The sequence below is a fragment of the Protomyctophum parallelum genome (genome assembly GCF_964188405.1).
Source record: "Protomyctophum parallelum genome assembly, chromosome: 11".
Classification (NCBI taxonomy): Eukaryota; Metazoa; Chordata; class Actinopteri; order Myctophiformes; family Myctophidae; genus Protomyctophum; species Protomyctophum parallelum.
Window position 1 is genome coordinate 22,420,916 of NC_139707.1, and position 25,778 is coordinate 22,446,693.

General features: G+C 40.5%; 2 protein-coding genes across 2 annotated transcripts in view; one reads left to right on the forward strand and one right to left on the reverse strand.

Moving 5' to 3' along the window:
• Positions 1-443: 443 nt before the first annotated feature.
• On the reverse strand, positions 444-14,817 carry slc38a11 (solute carrier family 38 member 11; the record flags this gene model as incomplete). Its single annotated transcript, XM_083776724.1, has 12 exons — positions 14,744-14,817; positions 14,517-14,640; positions 13,805-13,879; positions 13,584-13,718; positions 12,913-12,978; positions 9,049-9,155; positions 6,169-6,248; positions 6,006-6,076; positions 2,095-2,256; positions 1,879-1,991; positions 965-1,096; positions 444-683 (listed from the first exon to the last, which is right to left on the reverse strand). The coding sequence occupies exons 1-12, from the start codon at positions 14,753-14,755 to the stop codon at positions 444-446; spliced, it is 1,317 nt and encodes a 438-aa protein (XP_083632850.1). The 5' UTR covers positions 14,756-14,817.
• Positions 14,818-15,876: 1,059 nt separating this feature from the next.
• scn1laa (sodium channel, voltage-gated, type I-like, alpha) overlaps positions 15,877-25,778 on the forward strand; it is a gene marked incomplete at its 3' end in the record, with an annotated part of 35,891 nt that continues 25,989 nt past the window's right edge. Inside the window, exons 1-2 of the mRNA XM_083776725.1 lie at positions 15,877-15,989; positions 24,742-25,058. Coding sequence (XP_083632851.1) covers positions 24,795-25,058 — 264 coding nt within the window. The 5' untranslated portion in view covers positions 15,877-15,989; positions 24,742-24,794. The remainder of the gene's footprint in view (positions 15,990-24,741; positions 25,059-25,778) is intronic.

Here is a 25,778-nt window from a genome sequence, read left to right on the forward strand (position 1 = left end):
AGATACATTCCAATCCTTATCCAATCCAACTTTATTTATAGAGCACATTTCAAAACAACAGAGTTGACCAAAGTGCTGCATTAGGCATAACAACAAATAGATATGTAGGCATAGAGATGAAGACACAATACAATTAAATATAGAGTACAAATATCAATCAGGGTTCAAAGCCAAGGAATAAAAAAAAATGTTTTAAGATGGGTTTTAAAAACAGTGTGGGAGCCAGCCTGACATCAGTGACATGATGAGGTAGCTGGTTCCACAATTTGGGAGATATACAACTGAAGGCTCGCTGGATATGGAACATATAGGCCTATTTCAAGAAGATCAGAGACATGAATTGGCACTAATCAATTTAAAATGTTTATTAATAAAACAACATGACACAAACAAAACGTAAAAATAAAACCATGAGTAAGGTTTTCAGAAGAAGTTAAAAATAGTTAGTTTGGTGGTTGGGTGCCAGATACATTGGCGTCTGCACAATAGAACATCTCCGCACCATGTGAACAGTCTTGGGGGTAGACACCAATCATGGTCAAGCCAGTTACCATGACAAACACACCTAGTAGAATAAGAATTGATGCTATCAGGTTTTCACCCTGGAACCATCGACCAGATGAGAGCTTGAGGAAGCATGCTGAGGGAATGATGAAGATGAGGGGCGTAGCACTCACAACACCCTGGAAGGTATACAAGTAAAGTACCAATTAATACATTCAAGAAAATACATAATTTATAGGAAATTATGTATAGGAAAGGGGCGGGGCAAATGAATATCAAATGATCTAAATACTGAATCAAGCAACTGTCTGGGGTGTTCACAAAAGCCTGAGTAGACGATGAAATGACCCAAACATTTTTTGAAAGGGAAATATCCCTTTAAATGCAGAATAACACCTTGTTTTAACAGAAGAAACATATCAGTGCTGTATAAGAGCAAGGGGGAAAAAGTATGACTTACATTCAGTGCCAAAACAATTCCCAAACAATCATAGGTCATAGATATCGCAGTGCATATAGCAACGATGATCAAAGTGATGACCAAATGTTCCACCTTTGTAAGATCTCTACTGCAAATAAGTTTGGAAACAACCTGGAAAACACACACACACACACACACACACACACACACACACACACACACACCAAATGAAAACGTGTCTAAACGTACTTGACAGGTGAACCAGGTTGAAGCTCCCATTAACGTTTGAATTTAATTTGCTGTCTACTTAAATTTGCATTAAATAATGCTGTGTGGGGTTTCATGGTGCCACAGGGGTGCAGTTCCTGCCCACCACCGTGGGGACTGAGGGGAGCTAACAGGCACTACAAGTTATTTGAAGTGCCTGTTCAGCAGGGAGCGAAGTTAGGAAAGATACGTTTGTTCGTCCTCACGTGTTACGCCCTCCCAGCACAATTCCAGTGTCAGGTGAAAAGTGAATGACAAGTGACAACGTGTGAATGGAATGGAGACACATGGTTGTCTACACCCTCCCCAAACCAACTAGTAGGAGTTGGCAAAGACAGCATCTACAGTATGTAGTATGTACACATTGTGGGGCAGGGGGTATTATTAACAAAAAATAAATTCTGGAGAAAAAACCACAACTGAACATTTAATTAAAAAAACCTTGTGGATTCAGCTGTGCATAATGTTTTGACTGTCCTAGTCACTCCTACTCCGAGCACTTACCGTAAAAGTTGACTGGTTGCTACAGTAGTAAGTATTAGTTTGAGGGAAGTGTTGTTTATTTCCAATTTGATCTGCAGTCACATGCATGTATCTAATCTTTATGACACAGTATTTAAAATGTTTATGCATTTAAATACCTCAACTAACATGATCTCTGCACAATTCATTATGGCTTAGCTTACCTCCCTTGTCACAAAACACTCCAGCGGGAATGTGGTTATTATACTGAGTCCAAAACAGAAGCGGCCAATTGTCACCAGGTTATCATTTCTGCAGTAGTTCTCAAAGATATCACCTATACGGAGAGAGATGTGAGAGATGTGGCTTAGTAACATTTATACATTTTTGACAGTTGTAACAATGCACATACAGTATGTGTATGTCACATTTAGTATCACCTTGTGTGTAGCCAGTGAAGGTAGTGTATCCTGCGACTGCAAACACAGCACTGACGATCAGAGCAGAGCCGACTGACACATGCGTGAGTAGAGACCAGTTAGTCAGACTGGGTTGCTTCAGAGTGCCATAGATCAAAAAGCTATTGTGGTGGCATATAAAGGCTATAAGATAGACATAGAAAGAAGATCTTCTCAGCATCAGTGTTTCATAGTCCTACAAAATAAACTAAAAGCATCATTGCTGTCACAACCATGCGACTACAGTTTAGATTATTATTATTATTATTATTATTTCGCTTGTTTGCAGTAGTAACTAGTGTGCAAACTGAATAACAGCAGATTACCTTATTCTTCTTTAGAGATCAAGAGGAAAGTAATAAGACAGCAATATTGCACATATATGTGATTTTAGTCTTTCTCCTGCAGTACTTGATAAAACCGCAAATTGAATATATCTGTCCGTCCTCCAAAGGATGACAGCTTTCAAACTCGGACCATTCAGGATGCACATCACAGAGCACTTTTATAGTATGAAGATTGGTATTAATATTGTGCATTAAAATCTGAATATTTAGCCATATACGTATGGAGTATGGGTAAAGTAAATACTACGCTAGTAGTATTAGACTAGTAGACTAGACTAGTTAGAGTAGTGGAGACCACCTGGTAGCTCTAGTGTTAGTCCTGCTGTCAGTGCTGGATTCTAGACACTCACCCCTTGAGTGTCACACAGACACTCTCACAGCAGCCCCCCTGTCATATACTGTACTATGCTCTGGAAGGACTGGCTCAGAGGCTCTCTTCTCCAAGCGTGCAACGATAAGTCCCATGTTCATTGGAGTAACGTGCTGACCAATTCAATATCCCTAAATCTCCTCACAGTGCAGCTGGATTTGAAGAACCTTGAAAAATGAGCATGGTCATAAATGCAAAAGCATTTAATAAAAAAATTAAATACATCCAGTATTATAATTATTATGTTCTTATTGTAGTATTTTATTGTTGTAGTTAGCAAAGTCTTGTGGAACATGCCACACTGCTTTTACTGCTTGTATCTGGATGCGAGAGTGACAAACCTCTTGAATCTCTCTTGAATCTTGAATGTCAACACATGCTGTAGTGTGACTCACATTCAGAGATAAATTGATTCTCTTTCCCCTGCCATCGATGCATGGTAGGGGCGTCCTCTTCCCTGAGCCAGGCCTAAACCTGGCCGCATACCAAAAAGGACATTTTGCTGCAGGGTCATCAGTTGGGGACCACCATTCATGGATGTTTCCCCTGATGGCGGGGCAGTGAACAGGCATGTCTCCCTGACACCCCCTGCAGCGCAACTTATTTTGATGTCCCCCCCAACTTAGTCTTGTCTCGTCGTCTCAGTCAGAACCAGTGGCTTTCTTTCTCTGCTTCCTCTGAGAGTTCTTTAATGGCCTTGCTCAGTCTCCGGTAGCCCCACGTCCATGAGCAGGCGTGACGTGGAGCTGCCAACAAAGCCTCTAGCTCCCACCTCCACCGGGTACATCCTCGCACTCCTTCCACTTTCCCTGCACTCCGCAATCAGGTCTGCATAATTTTCTTTCTTTCTTTCGCCTTTATCCAAAGCACTTTACATAGATTGTGCATTACATTCACCAATTAATTCACATACATTCATACACTGATGGCGGAAGAAACCATGCAACGCACCAACCTGCACATCGGGAGCAATTAGGGGACCAGAGTCTTGCGCAAGGACACTTCGACTAACAATTAACTCTGGGGGAGCCCGGGTTCGAACTGGGAACCTTGTGGTTGCCATCGGGCCACTCTACCCCTGAGCCACCACTGCCGGCCCAGTAGGCAGCTTCCAGTCCCTCCCATGGCACTATCAGCTCAATCAGCAGTACTGACTTTGCGGCTGCAGACCACAGCACCAGGTCTGGTCTTAAAGTGGTGGTCTCTCAAATGGAACAACAAAGGGGGATACAGACAGATCTATTCACCTCCAAAGAATAGGTCTATTCATCAACATAAAAGCAGATGCCCTATAGTGCATTCATGGCCCATGGCCCTGCTTTACACGTTTTCTCCAGTGGAACTCACTGGAGAGACTCCATCAATACTGAATGATTCCACCAGCTCCCCGCTGGATCAAAAACCTTGGCTCCCTGAAATAATTACTCTGCTGCACGTAGAGCCCTGGGCACTACCAGTGCTCAAAAACCTGTTGATTCAAGCACAGGGGGAAATTTGCTTCCACATGTCAGAGCATTGGAATGGGAGTCATTGGGAGATTTTTTTAACCCTAGAACACGACATCCTTTTTTGTCACACGATCACTAAACACGGGTATATTTTACCCAATAAAATATTCCATAAAAAATACTTCTAGGCCTACAGCAATACATGGAACTTGAGACATATTTGCGTTGCGCACATAGGCCTACATCATCATGGCGGAAGGTGGCGACACGCTTTGATCTTGCCGCAAAGCGGGTGCCTATGGGCTATAGTTCCAAACATTGGAACTATCCCATTGAGATAGAATGACCAAAATTTGGTGGTCAAATGCGGAAGTAGACGGTTCTTCCGGGTGCTTCAAAACGCCACTAAGCAACTTCCACTGACATGAATAGCGGGGGGGCGGGGCTATCGCGCTGGTTCAGTCTCTATCCTTCTTTATACTCTATGGAGTCAATGCTAATGTCGCCACGCTCTTACGAGATTACTCTGCATGGTGGCGGGTTCGTGCGACTGTTTAGATGATGGCATTAAAAGTGTCTGGTTGTGTAGAGACGAGGCAGCCAATCAGAACTACGGAACTACTCGTCAGTAGTGAGTATATCTCATTAGCAGGCAACAGTGCAGCACTATCTCTCTCTTTCTGTTTCTGGCACAACAGCGCCACCTTTGCCCCTACTGCTACTCATAGTCACATAGTCACACGCATAGTCACAAAAATAAGGAAAGAAAAGTCCATTGTGGGTGTATGGGATTTTTCTCTATCACTAAACACGGGTGAAATTCACAAGAACCTGTAGAAAAAAACAGGGATGTGGGCAGGGAAATAAACTATACCTTCTATGATGTCACTGAGCATCATGAAGGTACTGAAAGACCCACCCACCTCAGACATCAGCAACATACAAAAATATAATTGTCCAGGTGAAAATCACTTTTGTTTAGTGTTGTATAGCAGGGGTTCTCAACCCGTGGGTTGCGACCCCCTGGGTTGTTGCCACATTATTTTATTTTATTTTTGCAACTGGCTGGAAAATGCTAATTAAGAGTTTATATAGTATACATAGTGCATGCATAAACTTTCCTTAATGATTATATCTGGTTTCAGTATTTATTTATGATGTATTTTCGCTATTATTAAGGTTATTGTAGCGGCCAATTTGTACTGGGTCCCCAGCCAAAAACGTTGAGAACCCCTGTTCTATAGTGTTAAATGACTAAAAGCGTATCAGCCAGGAACATAATTATGCTAAGTGCTCTGCTCATACTGTAGTGTAAATCATCCATAATCAGCCTCCTTTTAAATTGCTTCTTAAAACAATTTTTCAAGTAACTCCTTGTTTTGTTTAGGATGTTTTTTTTTTGTTACTGATTTTAGTTTTTGTTGTTTTCTTCTTCAGTTTTATGTAAAGCACTTTGTAACCGTATTTTGATCACAGCTAGTTTAATATTAGTATTAGTCAAAGCAAAAATGTTGGTAAGCTTTTTTGTTTTACTCTACATTTAAGCCAGCTTCCATGCTTGTACCATTAATTTCTATCAGACAAAACTGACTTTTTAATGATATAATTACTAATGACAAAAACAACATACAAATGTTGTTCAAACAAATGTTTGATCCTACTGCACTTTTGTATTTCACCACATCAATGCAGTTTTTAACACTGACATCATTATCACACTTAACTCACCAAAAGACATAACACCAACAGCCTGAATAGAATTCCACTTGGCAAATGCCCAAGCATTTACTGTAGGGGGGCTAAAGAGTGAATGAAAGTGCATTTCAAAAAAAGCATATACGATCACTTGAAATGATTAGAGTCTAGCATAATGTGGATGAATATGACATACATTTGTGGTCCTAATGTAGCAGCTCTGATAATGACAATGATGAGGATGATGAGGGTTAACATCATTGACAGGAACGATACCTAAGAAGAACACACGTTTTAATAGCATAGTATGAACAGTGTGTCCTTAAAACATCACTGATGTCATACTTGGTCTTGGTCAGTCTTTTGAATACACTATTTAGTTTTTGTTCTATTTTAGTCATCTGAAATTGTTTAGTCTTAGTTAGGGCTGCAACTAACGATTATTTTCATAATCGATTCATCTGCCGATTATTTAAACGATTAATCGGATTATGACACTTATTTAGCTATGATTAGGCTGCTATTCAAATAAAAATTAATTAAAGCAACTCATGGTGTCTTTAGGCTTATTCTGACTGCATACATTTGATTTAAGAATAGCTACACATGTGTCAGTCTAGAAGGAACAGTACTCTTCTGAACTCAAATACATAGGTCATTTAAAAATAAATATTGTTCTTGTTCTTGATATTATAATCGTTATGTGTCATATTTTGCTTTGCAGTCGCTACTGTGCAACTATCATCAGATTGTAAGGGAAGAGAGATGGCTCACTTCTCTTTTACTTTACTTACACTTAACACTGGAAAAACTATGGTTAAGTGCATGGAAATCACCTATGATAAATTGCAAAACCCCATGTTAAAATGTGACAATACCCCATGTTAAAAGGTGGTAAAACACCGTGTTAAAATGTGACAATACCCCCATGTTAAAATGTGACAATACCCCATGTTAAAATGTGACAATACCCCATGTTAGAATGTGACAATACCCCATGTTAGAATGTGACAATACCCCATGTTAAAATGTGACAATAACCCATGTTAATATGTGACAATACCCCATGTTAATATGTGACAATACCCCATGTTAAAATGTGACAATAACCCATGTTAAAATGAGACAATACCCCATGTTAAAATGGGACAATAACCCATGTTAAAATGGGACAATACCCCATGTTAAAATGGGACAATACCCCATGTTAAAATGTGACAATACCCCATGTTAAAATGTGGCAATACCCCATGTTAAAATGTGACAATACCCCATGTTAAAATGTGACAATACCCCATGTTAAAATGGGACAATACCCCATGTTAAAATGTGACAATACCCCATGTTAAAATGTGGCAATACCCCATGTTAAAATGTGACAATACCCCATGTTAAAATGTGACAATACCCCATGTTAAAATGAGACAATACCCCATGTTAAAATGTGGCAATACCCCATGTTAAAATGTGACAATACCCCATGTTAAAATGTGGCAAAACCCCATGTTAAAATGTGACAATACCCCATGTTAAAATGAGACAATACCCCATGTTAAAATGTGGCAATACCCCATGTTAAAATGTGACAATACCCCATGTTAAAATGTGACAATACCCCATGTTAAAATGTGACAATACCCCATGTTAAAATGTGGCAATACCCCATGTTAAAATGTGGCAATACCCCATGTTAAAATGTGGCAATACCCCATGTTAAAATGTGACAATACCCCATGTTAAAATGTGGCAATACCCCATGTTAAAATGTGACAATACCCCATGTTAAAATGTGGCAATACCCCATGTTAGAATGTGACAATACCCCATGTTAGAATGTGACAATACCCCATGTTAAAATGTGGCAATACCCCATGTTAAAATGTGACAATACCCCATGTTAAAATGTGACAATACCCCATGTTAAAATGTGACAATACCCCATGTTAAAATGTGGCAATACCCCATGTTAAAATGTGGCAATACCCCATGTTAAAATGTGGCAATACCCCATGTTAAAATGTGACAATACCCCATGTTAAAATGTGGCAATACCCCATGTTAAAATGTGACAATACCCCATGTTAAAATGTGGCAATACCCCATGTTAAAAACTTAAAATGTGACAATACCCCATGTTAAAATGTGGCAATACCCCATGTTAAAATGTGACAATACCCCATGTTAAAATGTGGCAATACCCCATGTTAAAATGTGACAATACTAGGGCTGCAACTAACGATTATTTTCATAATCTATTCATCTGCCGATTATTTAAACGATTAATCGGATTATGACACTTATTTAGCTATGATTAGGCTGCTATTCAAATAAAACTAAATTAAAATTAATTAAAGCAACTCATGGTTTCTTTAGGCTTATTCTGACTGCATACATGTGATTAAAGAATAGCTACACATGTGTCAGTCTAGAAGGAACAGTACTCTTCTGAACTCAAATACATAGGTCATTTAAAAATAAATATTGTTCTTGATATTATAATCATTATGTGTCATATTTTGCTTTGCAGTCGCTATACTGTGCAACTATCATCAGATTGTAAGGGAAGAGAGATGGCTCACTTCTCTTTTACTTTACTTACACTTAACACTGGAAAAATGGTTAAGTGCATGGAAAACACCTATGATAAATTGCAAAATAGTGATTAGTTGCCGATTCGATTAATCGATTACTAAATTAGTTGACAACTAATTGAATAATTGATTCGATTATGATGAATCGATGAATCGTTGCAGCCCTAGTCTTAGTCTAGTCTTAGTTGACTAAATCTTAGTCAACAAAATTAACACTGAAAGCCAAAGTGCAGTAATAACGTTTTTGGACACACTGACTTATTTTTTCATCCCAAAAGTCAAATTAGCCTTCGTGGTTTTGGGGGATAAACAATTATCTCAAGAACAGATTAGATTAATTAACAATTAGAGTAATATATCACTGATATATATGTGATATGTGTATACATATATATATATATCACTTATTTGCCAATATCTCATTTGGCTGACCAGTTGAAACCCATTTGCTATTTGGTTTTGTTTGTAGGGCAGAGTAGACTTACCTTCCCAAGCTTTCCTATGTTGCGAAAAAGTGAGAGAGGTATTGTGAATAGAATGGTGGATGCCAAGATCACAAAGTGACGTTCTGCAAGTATGTGGCCTGGAACAACTGAAAACATGATCAAATGTATTAATATCAACCATGAACATAAGTTTCACAGAATGAGCTATAGAGGAAGATGCTTTATATATAGTTTTAATAATTTAAAATAAATTATGGCATGGTTTAGAAATAGATGTGCATACTGTTATACCCTTTTCACACTGAAAACCTGGCATTGACACAGGACATTAATTCCCTGATTTGACCCTTCTACGGTTATTTACCACAAACAGAAAAAAGGTGCCTCAGCTTGCCCAGCAGGTTAGGCTATTGCGCTGCCGCTGACAATACATCGCAAAGCCCATGTGGTACCCAGCATGGGTTTGAGGGTAAAATAGGCTCTCTGTCCTACTCTCTACTGACTACTGTCCTAGCTTTCCTCTCTCCCTCCCCCTCTGTTGTATGGCTTATATGAAATTCTTAGAACAACATTGAAGATTCCACGCATCACCACAGAAAACTGACACAAAAGCAAAGAGAGTCCCGCTGGGATTTCTAGACAGTATGGATAATTTATACTGTACTCTTTTTTTTTTGCGGCTTACGCCTTTTTATTGATTTTTTTGAAGGGACAGACAGTAGGCTGACAGGAAACGGGAGAGAGATGGGGGGATGACATGCAGTAAAGGCCGTGTCGGGTCCGGGAGTCGAACCCGCGGCACACTGCGACTGGATCACCAGTCCGGTGCCCAGACCGTTACGCTACGGCCTGGGCCGTATGGATAATTTATAATTGTTAAAACACAGCACGTGGTGCTGCTGCTTGCCAGCCTCACCAATACACAGCCATTCTGTGAACCAACGAAGGTTGCGGTTTTCTGCTTGTGTTTTGGTTCCAGATGAACTCCAGTGTTAACCTGACGCTGCCAGATGAGGGCGGTATTGGGTAACCATGTTCCCCAACACAGCAATCATCTGGGATCTCTCAGGCAGTTGAGCTGACAAAAATCCGTTCCGTACCGGACCAATCAGCGTGAGCTAAGAGCGGGATATGTGCGAAACCGGATGTGAAACTATATAGACACGTCAATATGATTGGTTGTGTTTGCACGCCCACACGGTGATGGACAGACGGTCCCATCCAATCATCTACCAAGTATCTTGAAAAAAGGAACAGCCCTGTCATCGAATTGGCTCCCGAGATCCCAGATCCAAAAATGCTGTGAAACAAATTTGTGTAGCAAGCTTTTTGGATCTGGCAGCGTCAGGTTACTCCAGTGTCTCCTCAGCCGAGAAGAAGCAGTCATGTATGGCGGCCAAGTCTCATCCATGTTTGACATGGTGGGTTCATTAATCTAATCTTGCTGAGCTCCATGGCCACAGCTGCAGAGAAGTTGCTGTGTCAGCCCTAGGTTCAGGTTCAGGTTCAGGTTTATTTGTCATGTGTATAGATACAGAGTATAAATACAATGAAAATTATTTTGCTCAGAGCACTCTCAGTCTTACATGCACAGACATAAACAATCATCTATAGTGCAAGAAAAAGACAAAAAAACAGAAAAAAAAGTGCAAGTGAAGTGACAAAACAGTGCAATACAGTTCAAGGTCAGCTGTTCAGCAGCCTGACTGCCTGAGGGTAGAAACTGTTACTGAGACGGGTGGTACGAGATTTGATGCTCTGGTAGCGTTTTTTGGAAGGGAGTAGTTTGAACAGGGTATTTGCGGGATGGCTGGTGTCTTCCATGATGTTGTGGGCTTTTTTCATACAACGAGTGGTGTAGATGTTATGGAGACTGGGTAATTCTGTGCTGCCGATGATTTTAGCTGCTGTTTTAACGGTCCTCTGCAACCTGTTGCAGTCCTGAGCGTTCGTGTTACCGTACCACACTGTGATACAGCCAGTTAAGACACTTTCAATTATACAGCGATAAAAGTTCACTAGTCCTTTTGTACTTAAGCCAAAAAATGTAAGGCACCTCAGAAAGTACAGTCGCTGCTGCACCTTCTTGAGGATGTACTCGTTGTTGAGTGACCATGTGAATGTGTCTGTGATGTGTATGCCCAGGAATTTAATGTTAAAGAATGTGGATACCTTTGGACTTCCTAAAGTCTACAATGATTTCTTTGGTCTTATTGCCGTTATATTGCAGCTGACCAATCATCAGAAGCAGAACCTGCTGTAATTTTATCACTTCTCTTACCCAGGTGGTCAACTGAAGGCTGGCCTGTGTGATAAAACGTGACCTTTCACATATCCAGAATGAATTTGCACTGGGTGAGGTAAGTGATTAAAGGAAGAAGAGGGTCATAAGCCATATCATGCCTATAGGAGTGATAGCCCAGACCTACAACCCGCCCTGCCCCCCACCCAAGTGATTCTGTGCCTGCACGATACAATGACAATTGTAATGTGATGTTATGTATGCCCCCCACCCCCCCTCCCTCTCTGTCAACACCCCCACCCGAACCCTGCCTCCCTCCCCGCATCCTCCAATATCTTTCTTTTTTTTCTGCAAGGAAGAAACTAGTGGCGGCGCACTCACGTGCAGCGGCTCAGTGCACTCTTTGTACACCCTTCATTTCATTGTCTAAGTATTTGTATACTCTGTGCAGTGACAATAAATTGAATCTAATCTAATCTAATCTAATCTAATAACTGTTGGCTGACCAATCAGCACAAACTATAATACCACCACTGTACGCAATGAACTGTCGGAAGTGGCCAATGCAAAAGGAACTCAGCATGTCAATTATGCCTGTCATGGATGCTGCATTAACGCTATATTCTCATTGTCTTTATTACTAATAAGGCGATGGATATATACTTTACAATACATACTGTAATATCAAATGGAGTCTTTATCACGGTTGGAGACACTCCATACCATGAGATTTCTGACTGAGTGGGACAAAAGCAGGGAGCTTTGCATATGGCTGTGGCAAATGCGAATAAAAGTCTAAAAAACTCCAACATCTCCATTAAAGTAAAAAGAAAACACTAATTTTGTGGGTTAGTGACTCTGCAAACTTCCCTGATAGTTTAGCCAAACTAAATGACCCTGCTCAGTGAACACACGGACCCCAGTAACATATGGATTTGACCCCAGTACCATATGGATTTGCCATGGGAACAGTTTCATTCCTTGTAGCCTAATCAAGTCATTGCCATAATCACACTAATGCTATGCATGTAAACATGTCAATTGAAGTATTTACATAACCTGATTATTAATCAGGATATTAGTGTGTATGTATAAGGTTCAATGATTTGCACTGTGATCCCCCACACACAAGACCTGAGTCCTCAATTGTATTTGGTCAGGGTGCCTACTGTAGGTGATTTTTTTTTTTTTTGCTTTAGAATAAAAAACGGATGTCTTTTTTGTTTTTTCAACTAGAAGTAGAAAAGGAATTATCTGTAGGCACCCTGACCATACTTGTTAGTTTTGATGTCATTAGAGTGAATGTTTCAAAGTTAACACTGAAGATCTAATGTGTCAGGTGGTCCTCTACCTACACCTGACACCTTATAGTGTCTACTAGCAATAGAGTCTACTTGAATGGCCACAAAGTCTCTCACTTCAGAATATCATCAAATTATCAATTTTTGCAACGTATAACTCACTTAGCCTCACTTAGTTTCAAACTCACTTAGCTTCAAAGATTTTTTTATTTTTTTTACCATTGTGTTCTTGTCTTTGTGCATATGTCATACTAGTGTGCGCCGTGCGTCTATAATACCACAACAAAACTAGGGTATTTTCTGTGTGAAAGGGGTTTGGCTCCCATTTTTGGTGGAAAAATTATATGTGGCATACATTACCTCCTGGTATTCTCTGAAATACTTTGGTCAATATGTCACCAGTTGTAATGTTGTAGCTGATCATGGCTATGGGGGGGGGGGAAAGAAAGGAAAAAAACATTATTTATTGTATCAAGGCTGAACTACTTTAATGCATTTCATACACATTATCTAATGTGTAAGGTGGTCCCCGGGTATACGGCTCATTTATGGTCCTATTACAGCATGAAAAGCATGCAAAGGCTCAGAGTGGCATACAACGATGCCATGAGATTACTTCTTCATATAGGTGGCATAGTGCCAGTCAGCTGTTCACTTCTGTTGGTGTGCCCACTTGTGAGGCACTGTTAAGGCAACTCATGTAGGCCTACAATTATATTCAGCACTTGGAACTGTCAAACAACAGCATTATAGTGGCGCTAACAAACCCTATAAAGAGCTGTTACCAATACCGGATCACATCCAGGTTGTGCAAGCACTGGCTCAGCAGCTTTCTGCTGATTAGGTATAGATTAGGTATTGCACTATAGTACTTATATTGCACTATTGTACTTTATTTCTTTTATTTCTTTTTTTAAAATATTTTTCTCATATTGCATGTCTCTTATGTTATCGTATGTCTCTTATGTTATTGTATGTTACACTTATGTGCTAATGACTTCTGTCTGAAATAAAGATTAGACACATCTTACCAATAAAGGGGTATAGGAACTGTAGTGCAGACAGAAGCAAGTATCCCGGGAATCCAAAAGTGATGTAAACCAATGACTGGTAACTGTTTGTTCCCGATAGATTACCTCCTCTTATCAATAGGATGATTGAGTAATCTGTCATTGAAGTATAAGCAGTGTGTTATTTGATGGTCAATTTCATGCAACCCTTAATCCCTATTACCATATTGAGATACACCCACCTGTAATGAAAGCTACAGCTATCAGAAGCAGTAGGCCAAAAGGAAGGCCTGCCTGGTTTAATGCATATGGTAGACCTGAAGTAGAAGAAAAAGGGGAAAAAGAAGAACACACACACACACACACACACACACACACACACACACACACACACACACACACACACACACACACACACACACACACACACACACACACACACACACACACACACACAGTATACCGCATACAGTATTATTTTATCGAATTGTAAAATTGGCTATACTTATATATTTTTAACTGTGAGTAGGCTATATTTTTATTCTAATACTTTTGTGCTTTTTTTAAATAGAGGTAACAGAATATTTCCACATTGTGGTAATTTCTAAAATGTTAGAATCTAGGCTAATAATGACTTACTTCCACCTCATGAAACCTGTGAGGGTGAAAGAGTTAAAAGGAGGGGTGGGAGCACTGGGGGGCACCGGCGTGCTGCAGGCGCTAGTCATATGATCCATAGGGCAGCTCGCTTAATACCGATTGATGCTGGAATGTTAGTTTTCTTTGTTATTAGTTAGGCCTACTGCTCGAAAACTCAGGAATTAGAACCCATTTATAGAAATATAGTCCTACTGATTCATAGATAAAACATGCAGTTTTACACCAAGTCTAAATTATGGTCTTTCGTTAACATCATTAAAGGGTTGCTCATCAATACTTAAATTGGATATTTACCTATAATTCCAGATCCTAATATTGAATTCATGAAATTGAATGTTGCCATGATCATTGATCTTCTTCCTGTCTCTCCGGCCACTTTTTCAGCAGGAATAAGGATACTCTTGTTTTCATTGTTCAACTGGTCCAAGAAGAAAATGATTGATGAAATTAAAATCAAATCTATCAGTTTCACAACGTAAATAAATGAATTTATATGGCATGCCTAATAGGCATCACTGTACCTGTTCAGCCATTGTATGCACCTGTTGATTATCGGCTTGTCGCTTCGTTTTCAGGTTCTAACATTGACCGCAAATTCCAGTGTTTACTTCTCAATCTGCAATGAAAATGAATGAGGGTTTTTAACACAGCATTGAACTTTTTTAAAACATCGCAACACCGCCTCCTATTGGATGCATAGTTCATCAAATTTATGACTGATCTACCCTGTTCATGCAGGCTAGTGAGGCTACATTTACGCACACGAGTCTATGGTCCGCGCCCACTTTGTGGGCACAAAGAAAAGCCGGCACAATCTTTACAACCAAGACCTTTTCCACACATTTCCACACACAAGTGGTGGTTAATTTGATATCCATACAGTACAGTCTAACTCTAAAGTTCTGCATGTGTACTGTAGTCTGTAGGATTTAATTTAGTAGTGCTGTTAACAACCACCAGGTGACCTCATTCTCTTGGAAGTGCGCCTAAAGCTTTTTGCGCACGTCCATCCCCATACCGACGCTATTACATCGCACTTTTGGTGCAGGCTCAAAGGATAATGTTCATACCCTGGCCGTGCACTTGGTTGGTGGGATCCCTGGCAGTGTTACTGTTTTAGGCAGCTCCTCGACACTGGCGGGGCCATAATGAAAGTACCCTGGCGTCATCCAGGCTCCATTCTTATCAGACTTCAAGCAACACACTCGACATTTCAGATTCCACCCACAACACACATCATTGACATTACTCGCGGCACTCTATATCACACACACTGTTCCAAACATTCCTAGAAACTAGAAAGTAGGCTACAACATTAAAACATATATGGAGAAATCATTAGAGATGGCCTAGTAATAGCTAGTAGTAGTAGTAGTAGCAGTAGCCTGTAGTCGTAGTAGCCTAATAGTGAGACTTGTTCAGTTTCCGAGACAAATTACTGCCCTATTCCCGACATTACGCTTGTTGCTGATGACCAGCACAGTAATTGTGTGAGCGGCTGAGCGCTCAAAGCCTCTCACTGGAGCCCTGGAGCCCTGCTGTCATTTGGTACCCAGGAACATCCGGAAGCGCAACAGTCGGTGCTGCACCGACAGACGGACGACAGTTTTTCCCTTCTTTTCAAGCTGGAAAATATTCATTCTGAACTAAACGGGGAAAAACGAAGACTGAAATGTGGAATGACATTGATTATTATTTTTTATACCAAAAACCTTGCCTCGTAATGATTTTCGATTAGCTTCACCTGCCGAGGATAACAGCCCGTCGGTGAGTTGCATTATTATTGCTGTTAAAGTTCTGTCTCCCTGGTCGTTTATGTTAAGTGATTAAAGTTGTGTGGGATTGACCAAATTGTATTTTGTTCCTTAAAATAGGTAGGCTATGTGGCGGTAAGTTTTCAACTCGACAATAACCTTTTTGTGGTAGAATTTGACCGAGATAGGCTGAGGCTACATAAAATAGGTTTTCTGATATTTAGTTTTTCTGGGACGACTTTCGTCTTTCCACCTTCCAAACGACCTTGGTTTAGGCCTGAGCTGGAGAAGGCTGTGAAGTGTGCCCCAAGGGTTGTTATAGGCGAATAGAGAAAGTGGAGAAAACATGTAGCTCCTAGGTCTTCTGTGTTCTGTTCTACTCTCGTCTTTGCTCTGACGTCACGTTGGTCCCTATACCTAACTATGTTATCAAGTCATCGGGAGCTTAGAAATAACTTTGTGTCCTGTTGTTCCTGTTGTTGGCCTATATGCCAAAATAGCGGGGTTGAAATCAGGCATTTACAGACAGTGATCTGCAACCTATACGGGCATGGCAGACGCAATGGTGCAGTACCAGTCCACATCGAACTTCGGAACCATGCCCTGCATTCAGTGGACATTGCCCACTACTATAGTAGGCCTATAGACCTGTCAAATAGCCCTTCAACTTGCCCCTGAGTTGCCCCAATTTCTTGTAATATAGCCGGGGAGCCACAGGCCCAAAAGCTCAACGGTTAAGGATTAACCTGTGATGTCATGACATACTTTTTAGTTGTGTTTTTTCTAATTACGTTTTTTCCGTCATTAAGGTCCACAGAATGAGATGTCTGCTCTGCCGGAAACATTGCGAAAAAAAAGTTATGGCCATTTTTGTATATCACACCATAGCAACCAATATAATGTCATCATACTTTAAGTAGCATGTGGCATGTCAAACAAGGGGGTTTTCATGATTCTGAATCCATTCCAAGCATTAGTTTTGCACGAAAAACACTCCTTGGCCTAAAAACGGTGATAGCCGTCATCACAAATGTGATGAGGTCAGCACAGTGGATATGGCCGAATTGTTGTCTATGGTGGGGTATAGAAAAATGTCCATAACTTTTTTTTCTTTTCGCGATAATCCCGGCAGAGCAGACCTCACCTTAATGACCAAATGAATAGAAAGAATCACACCCGTGTGAAGTGAGGGGCGCTAATATATTAAAGTCTAATAAAGATACAATTCAATGACGTACATTTTCCCTTCATTGTCAATGGTGTTTACAAAACAAACATTGAACTAAAGACAATCATTAAACCTAATACAAATACAAATTTGGATGGCTGGCTCCCTGGCTATGAACAAATTAAAACCAACAGCTCTCCCCTGGTAAGATTAACTGATTAAAAAATCACACCCGTGTGAAGTGAGGGGTGCTCTTATCATCATACGTCATCATACATCATCTCATTCTGGCCAATCACAATTTGCGTCCTCACTTTTGTCTTCAATGTTTGTGTGTACACAAACCCTCAAAGCTGGACATATAGGAGGGCTAGCGCCCCTCAAAAATAATCACATCATATAACTTGTTTATTTCGCCAACGCCCTAATACGAGTCTCAGGAAGATGTCCTGTAAGCTCCATGCAAGTGGTGGTTGGGGAGCTTTCATCAGTGGATTGAGAGGTGTCCCGGAAGGCCCTCTAATCAGTGGATGGAGACCCGTGGCAGGAGCTCTCATCAGTGGATAAGTGTCTCATCATCAGTGGATGGAGGTGGTGCCCTGGTGGGCGTGAGTGTGTTAGACTACAAGATCCCACACAGAGTAATGTGACGTCCTGTGTAGCAAGCTATGTCAATGGTGGGCTATATGTTTATCAAAGCTTTTCTATAGGGAAAGGCCTAGCCCCACTTATCGCCCATGCATGCACTGTAGTAGTTAGACATTATATATATGGGCTGTATTTTGCGTGTCTTAAGTACCAGGTCTTATTCCCTAACTTGAGTAAACTAAAGACCTGGAGGCGTGATCAATGCCATTTGGCTATTCTGAGTGGCCAAAGAGCATTGATCACGCCTCCAGGTCTTTAGTTTACTCAAGTTAGGGAATAAGACCTGGTACTTAAGACACGCAAAATACAGCCCATATATCTTCATAGTCCAAGATGATCAACCCACATTGCTCATTAAGATAATATTGACAGACTTCCAACTTAGCTTGTCCCATTGCAGCATTTTGGTAAACCCAATGGAGGAAACTTTCAGTACCATGGACAGTAACCACACCATACAACTAACTAACTAAATCTCTCTCTCTCTCACACACACACACACACACACACACACACACACACACACACACACACACACACACACACACACACACACACACACACACACACACACACACACACACACACACACACACACACACTCTCTCTATCTCTCTCTCTCTCTCTCTCTCTCTCTCTCTCTCTCTCTCTCTCTCTGTAAAGATCTATGTTTGCCCTGCATCCTAGTATAGGCTAATGATTGTGGCTAGCAGACAGTCTATAGATAGACTTTCCATAGATGTCACAATGTTGACAGTGGATTATGGTGTTGGGTCTATGTCTTGTTGAGAATAGGAAAAAAATAACAACAGATCAGGAACGTTTGTTGTGGCTTGTGGGCGTGTATTTGGTATTGAGTGATCATATAAGTAGCAGTGAATATAGACTTACAGTAGATGAAACTTGTAGTGTGTTGTAGGTAGATGATTAATTATGACAGGATCATAAAGAAAATCAGTACAAGGTTGATGTGTTGTGTGCGGCGAAGAAACTTAACTCACAAACATTGGCGAAAGGCTTTTTTGAACAGGCATAGGTCATGAGTCATGACCCATTTGACCTACAGCTATATCCAATTTTGTATGTTTTTAAATATATATATACAAAATGTGAAAAGGTTTTAAGTAAAAACAGCCCACTTTATGTTTTGGCTTATTTGAACCGTAGGTTCAAACCATAGGACCACGGACGCACATTTCCGTCAGGATAGATTTTCCACCATTTTGAACTTTCTTCAAAACACACTTTTTGGTCCTTCACCTACAGATTTAGTCCAAATCTGTCCAAAAGTTAGTGGGAGGGGCCTATTGTACAAAAATTGCCACAAATCACGAACGGAATGTCCAATCCATCCCAAATTTGAATCACATGTCGCAGGTGGTTTAATCAACCCAGAGCCAAAAGCAATTCCATTTTCATCCATAAGTCCCCTCCGATTTACTGACGCATGATCACAGGGGTGACATGACATTGTAATTGGCTGGAAAAAATTGTGGGATTGACAGATCTAATATAATGTTGAATAAAGTAAATATGTTGATCAGAAGAACTAGCCTGGCATAACCAGGCTGAAACTGCTAATCTGCGAGAGAAATTATTTCGCTTTGGCAGACACACGGACGGACACAGAGTGCAAAACATACTCTCTCCCCATGCCTTCGGCCTGGTGGAGACGACAATAGAGCACCGAAGTCTGATGTCAATATCAGTATAGGGCGCAAATCCACGGGTTCATGTACTTTTTATTTGCATTGTAATCCCCATAGGGGGATTTTAGATCTTTATATAAGCACTGCATGGAAAATCTGAATCAACTGACTGAGAGAAAACGCTATTGTTACTGCTACTGAATTAGTTACATTTTCGCTAGAAGCAGACTGTATCATATATGAGTGACTGACTGTTGCAAACAATACAGAGACACCTCCCTGACAATAACGCAGAGACAGCTTGTTTATTTTTGGACCACAACGCTTATATGAAACGATTTTAAGATGACCCCATGTTATTCTCCATAGAGAAATTACTTCCGTGAACCAGGGGAATCGAGGGGATTCAGGCGCTCTATTGTGTCCATTTAGGTTCACCTGTGCAAGGTCACAAAGCTGACAGGTCCCGATAAATTGAAGTGGGCCTATTTGAAGCTTCAAAGTGGCAGTTCATATCTCAAGTTGTTTTTGAGTGGTGAGCAGATGAATGATATACTGTGTTAGAAGTTGGTCACCAAAGGTTGACCTTTTACATTGGACAATACGTCAATGTTTGAATTGAAACCTGATTTATAGCATATCTACAAGCTCACAGATACTGCATCTTGTGAACTTATAGATCTGCTGCTACTGTGACACAGTTTCTACAATGGAGCATATATTTTGCATTATTTCATAGTTTCAGAAAATTATTACAAGCATGTTGTCTGTTGTGCAAATAATCACACCTGTGTGAAGTGAGTGTTGCAACTCCGTGTGGTAACAGAGTTACCGTGTGGTGGTCCCACTGTACTGTACTGTACTGTACTGTACTGTACTGTACTGTACTGTACTGTACTGTACTGTACTGTACTGTACTGTACTGTACTGTACTGTACTGTACTGTACTGTACTGTACTGGCACACCCAAAATCACCATATATACAGTTAATATGTGCGTGTGTGTTAGGTTGCGCACAGGTGGTGAAAAACAACCATGCTGTTTTCGTGCTCAGACGCACCCACCCAGCCACCCAGCCACCCACCCACACACACACATACTCCATAATGGAGTGGTTGCACCACTCAAAAATAATGTCAGTGAATAATCAGTAACAGTCTTGTATTGGGTACAAGTTGACAATCCAAGCATGTTTAAGGGTACTTCACCACACCACTCAGAAACCCACTAAAAGGAACACAAAAGTAATTCATCCATTATATTGTTTTGTGGTTGATCAATAATGACCATCAGCATCAATATGATAACAGCTAAGTTGAGGTACTTGATTATTGTGAGACAATGCATACCTAATTAGATTGTAACCTAAACAGCATATCTTTTCAAAGCAAAATAAGACAGGGAACTTCAACCCGCTGTCTAACAACATTGATTTGAGTACTAGCTTGAGGAGGTTGGGTTTGGTAACTTATTTAAGCTTTTTTTTTACCCAAATCTGCTCTCATGCGAATATCACACCTGTGTGAACTGAGCGGTGCAACTATACATTTATTGTTATAGTTACTGTACTCTACTGTGCTCTGTACTGTACTGTATTGTAGTGTACTGTGCAGCTTTCTGTGCTCAGACATACAGACACAGAGACAGACATACGGACATATGGACAGACGGACATAGCTCCGTAATGGAGCGGAGGCACCGCTCAAAAATCTTGTTAGTGACTGATCGTTATTTATTAGAAGTTGGTGTGGTGCAGAAAAGGAGCCCTGGGGGGGGCTCAAGTTAAATAACTTGAATTTGTTTAATTTTGTAATGTTTGAATGTTTTTCATAGTGTTTTACTCTGTTTATCTAAGTTTATGCCTGTATGGTGACTCAACTTGGAATCTCCCACATTCTGTTTACGTCGGCTACGTGTGCGTCTTAAGTCTTTTTAGTGTGCTGGAGCACTCAGCAGCCATCCGCTGCGTGACACTGCGTGTAGGCTAATATAACCAAGTCTATGAATATAAATATACCACTCGTGTTGATCACTCACAGTGATATCATATGACATCATTAGACGTTGCAGACAGGTGAAAATCATAAGAGATCTCTAGCTCTGGTCCAGCTCTAATGCAATGCCCCATAGACACAATGTTACGTGTGACCGGTTTTAATGGTTTAATGATGACTAGCCTATAGTCAATACATGCATATGTCTATGAAACAACAGTATTAACCATTTAAAGGATTCACCCATTTTTCAACCTTATTTTCATATAATTACTCCTTTCTAATTCCCATTATAAGATGGCAATTTTTAAGATGGCCCATAATTGTTGGTGGGCTATTGGACAGTTCAGAAACCTGTCTACACCATTCTTTGATGGGGATTCAAAGCTAATAGAAACAGCAGCCTTTCTCTTTCTGGAATGTTAGCATGCCATTGTTCTTGTTTGCAGGTTTCTGAACTGTCCACTGCACCCCTTTTCCCCACTGGAAAAGAGGGTCTCAGTCTCAGTGCATGTGCTTTCTGAGATGGTTAAAATGAAATGAAATGTTATAATTGGCATTAGTGAGGACCGATGATGAAAATGGGTTGAACTTGAAAGTGGTCCTTTTAAGCCCTATTTTACGCATTGCGTGTCGACAACACGTTGTGCGCTTGTAGATCTGTTGTTTTTGAAGAATTAAACAGGGTTAAAAGAAAGCTGATACTATAACTGTATCAATATTGTATAAGCACAACTGTATTCAACACTATCTAAAATATTCATGTGTAAACAAGAATTGGTCAGTGCTTTTAGCAATTAATTGAGCATTTGTTGAGATTGATTTCTTGTATCACAGGGCAAATTGTGAAAGTGTTCTAACCAGTGTGGCATTGATTCACCTCGGGCAGAGGATCTCAGTGATGTGACACATTCAGAGAGGCATTCATATTTAATATCCCATCACTATCCAAATAGAATAGTCTCTCAGTCTCTGTCTCACTCTGTTCTGTGTCTGAGTCTCAACTCTCAAGTATAACATTGCTCCAGCTGGTGTGTGCTCCTATTGGAGGAGGACCCTGATGTAAACAAGTCTTAGTGCTTTTTCTAGTAGCAGTTTTTGTATTGACTTTCGTTTGAAATGTACCCATTTTACAAACTGTGAATACAATTTTTAATCAATCAATCTAACTGACTGGATAGTGCATTGGCATTAAGCAGGAACGATGCTGGTCAGGAACGATGCAGGCCAGGAACGATGCAAGTTGGTAATGCATGTCACACTTGGTTATGCAATACCCGTTGTACCTGTTGTCAGAGTACAAATTATACCGTCTGTGTGTCTGTGGCTGTGTCCCTTTCTTGCAGATTTATCAAAAATATGATCCGACGACTTCCCACTTGGTGCATCACAACCCTTGTTTCCTAGCCAAAATGAACGTTGTGTTATGAGTCTGTCAGGCCCATTCATGCACATGACCATATAGCGGTAGGCGGTCCTGGACAAACCGGATCTCCATACTGTATATGCCTATTATGGGCATATTGGTTGAATCAGTGGTTCTGGACAACCGCCTGTCCGACTGACTCTGTGCCGGGCAAGGCACTCCCTTGGGTCAGTGGCGGAGATGTACGTGCCGAGCTAGAATTTTTCTGGTTCGATTCTAGGTGGAGATCTACGTATGTTTCCAGTCTCTGCCCTCAATTTAGCAAATACTGCCTAAAAAGATAATTTTATACATTTAAGAATGCTTAGTTAGGAAGTTGTTAAGGGATGCAGTCAGGCATGGACATGCTTATAATTCACATCTCAGTGAGTAGAGTAGAGATCATTAGATCTTCATTTCCTATAGCTGGCAGGTAGTATGACAGATCTTTTAGCCTCATTCTTTATTTAATTTAATCATCCCTGGCCAATGAACCAATCCACACCACCTCCCTTCTCTTCCATTTTAAGCAAATGTACTATAAAGTCAAGTGTAGGTTTGTTGGTCAGGCCAAAATAGAGGCCAAAATAGAGTCTGCACACTGACTGGATCATATTCCCATACTCAAGTTATTGAATTACGACCAAGGGGACATTTCAATCATATTGGCTCCTTCTCAGACAAAGGAAACTATACAAAGACACTACTGGCCGAGGACACCTGACAGATCACCCAAACCTAGTTGGCTCCCAATTAATTCATTCATTCAAAGATTACATCACAATGCAAACAACCTGATAATGAAATGAACTTAATAAGTAACCTATAACATCATATTGAAACATACTGTGTAAACTGTAATGCATAGTGAAATACATACTAATATCCCAAGAAGACACCATACCACACCATGCTATATACAAGAACTGATCAGAACATCTTGTAACTAGAAGGGGCGTAATTAAAATGTGTGCCAGCTAGCCTTTATGGGCAAAAGTGAAAATGCTTTGGAAGGTTTGCTTCATAGAGGCCCCTCAACATGCATGACTGCATTGTTTAGAAGCCCCGGTCTCAACTGTGTTGGGCAGTAACGTGTCAATAATACATTACTGTAAAAGTACTACTTTCCCCAGTAATGAGTAGTGTAATTTAGAAAATATAATCTATCATATTAAGACAAATATGCTATTAAGTCTAAAGCAGGTGGTAATAAGTAACAATAAAGTTGATGAACAATACCACAGCAATTAGTCCAATGAGAGATTTTTCTGGAATCCATAGCATGAGGGTTAAGTGATACATTACTTCTATCTACTTCTACCCCGATCTGCTCTGAATGTTAAGCATTTGTGGCCTGGCAACAAATGCGAGTTCTCCTCCCATCCACTTGCATTAAGTTGCTCTAAAGCGCATGAGGCGATTTCACTCCTCCTTCCGGGTAGGAACAGAGTGCATTCTGCGATGGATTTGCCCCAAACACATGAACGCGCTGCCGTTGACTATCATTGCACGCGTTCACGTGCATTCACGTATGAAACAGCGTTCATGTGTCATCGTGAACATGCACAATGATAGTCAACGGACCAGCGTGTTCATGTGTTTTGGCCCACGCTGCAATACCAAATTCGGCAACTTTGTCCATTTCTCCTCAGGGTTTCCTCCGTGTGCCGTCTCTATTCATATATACTCTAAGGTCTCCTCCGTCTCTCGCTCTCTCTGCCTTGATTACTCATCCCCTGCACCTGTGTCTAATCCGTCCCCTCGGATAAAATACATGGTCAACTGAGCTGAGCTTACAGTTTGCTTTGACACTGTTGATTATTTCCCATGTTAGGATCTAAAAAGGGTGATTTCCAGCTTCTCGGTCAGCCTCTAATCATGGTGTTACTGGTCCCCCCAGGTTGCTCTCATGTCAGAGGCTAGCTGTCCACTCTGAGTGTGCAGGATGACAACATGGCCCAGCTGCTTGCACCGCCAGGACCCGAGAGCATCCACCCCTTTAGTCGCGAATCCCTCAAGGCCATTGAGAAGCGGATCGCCGAGGAGAATGCCAGGAAGCCCAAGGGAGAGAAGAGAAAGCACAGTGACGAGACTGGGCCAAAGCCCAGTAGTGACTTGGAGGCGGGGAAAACGCTGCCCTTCATATACGGGGACATTCCCGAAGGAATGGTGTCAACACCTTTGGAGGACCTGGACCCCTTCTACAGTAATCAGAAAGTAGGTGTGCTTGTTATGAAAGGAGGCAACCAGATACAAATCTCAAAGATATATTGTGATCTAGTCTCAGTACCACACCATTAAATTGGTATTATATGATAGCAAAGGCTGTCCTTTGGCTGCACCTTGTTCATAGTCTGAACAAGTCTATGATGTCCATGTATATTGTATAGCATGCATTATAAACATATAGTGCATTATAATCTGCATATAATCGGCATATAACAATGTATATAGGTATAAACACTAATAATACTCACAATGCACAATACAATCACAATATAAGTGTTATAATGACTGTAATAAGGTCAAGTACCAATGCATTATAATCAGATTATTATAAGGTCAAGTATCATATTCATTCACAGGTCTTTTGGCCAGGATCAGTGCATTATAATTATTATCATAGTTGCATTAAGTTAACATGAAATATATGCAAGAATATTTCTTCTCACACTTCCAGGATTCAGGAATGTCTGGAACTTTACTTAAAGCAATGACCACTTATAATGACTTATAATCACACTATACCACATTACAATTATAATGAATTATACAATTCTTATCATGGATTATGAGAATTATAATATACTATGATCCTTGCAGAACATCCACATCAAAAAAGGATTCCCATGGGAACAGTGTGGCTCCAATGTGGGTCGCAGACTTCACGTGGCTAGCATCTCATAATTTATTTATCTATCTATGACATATCTATGA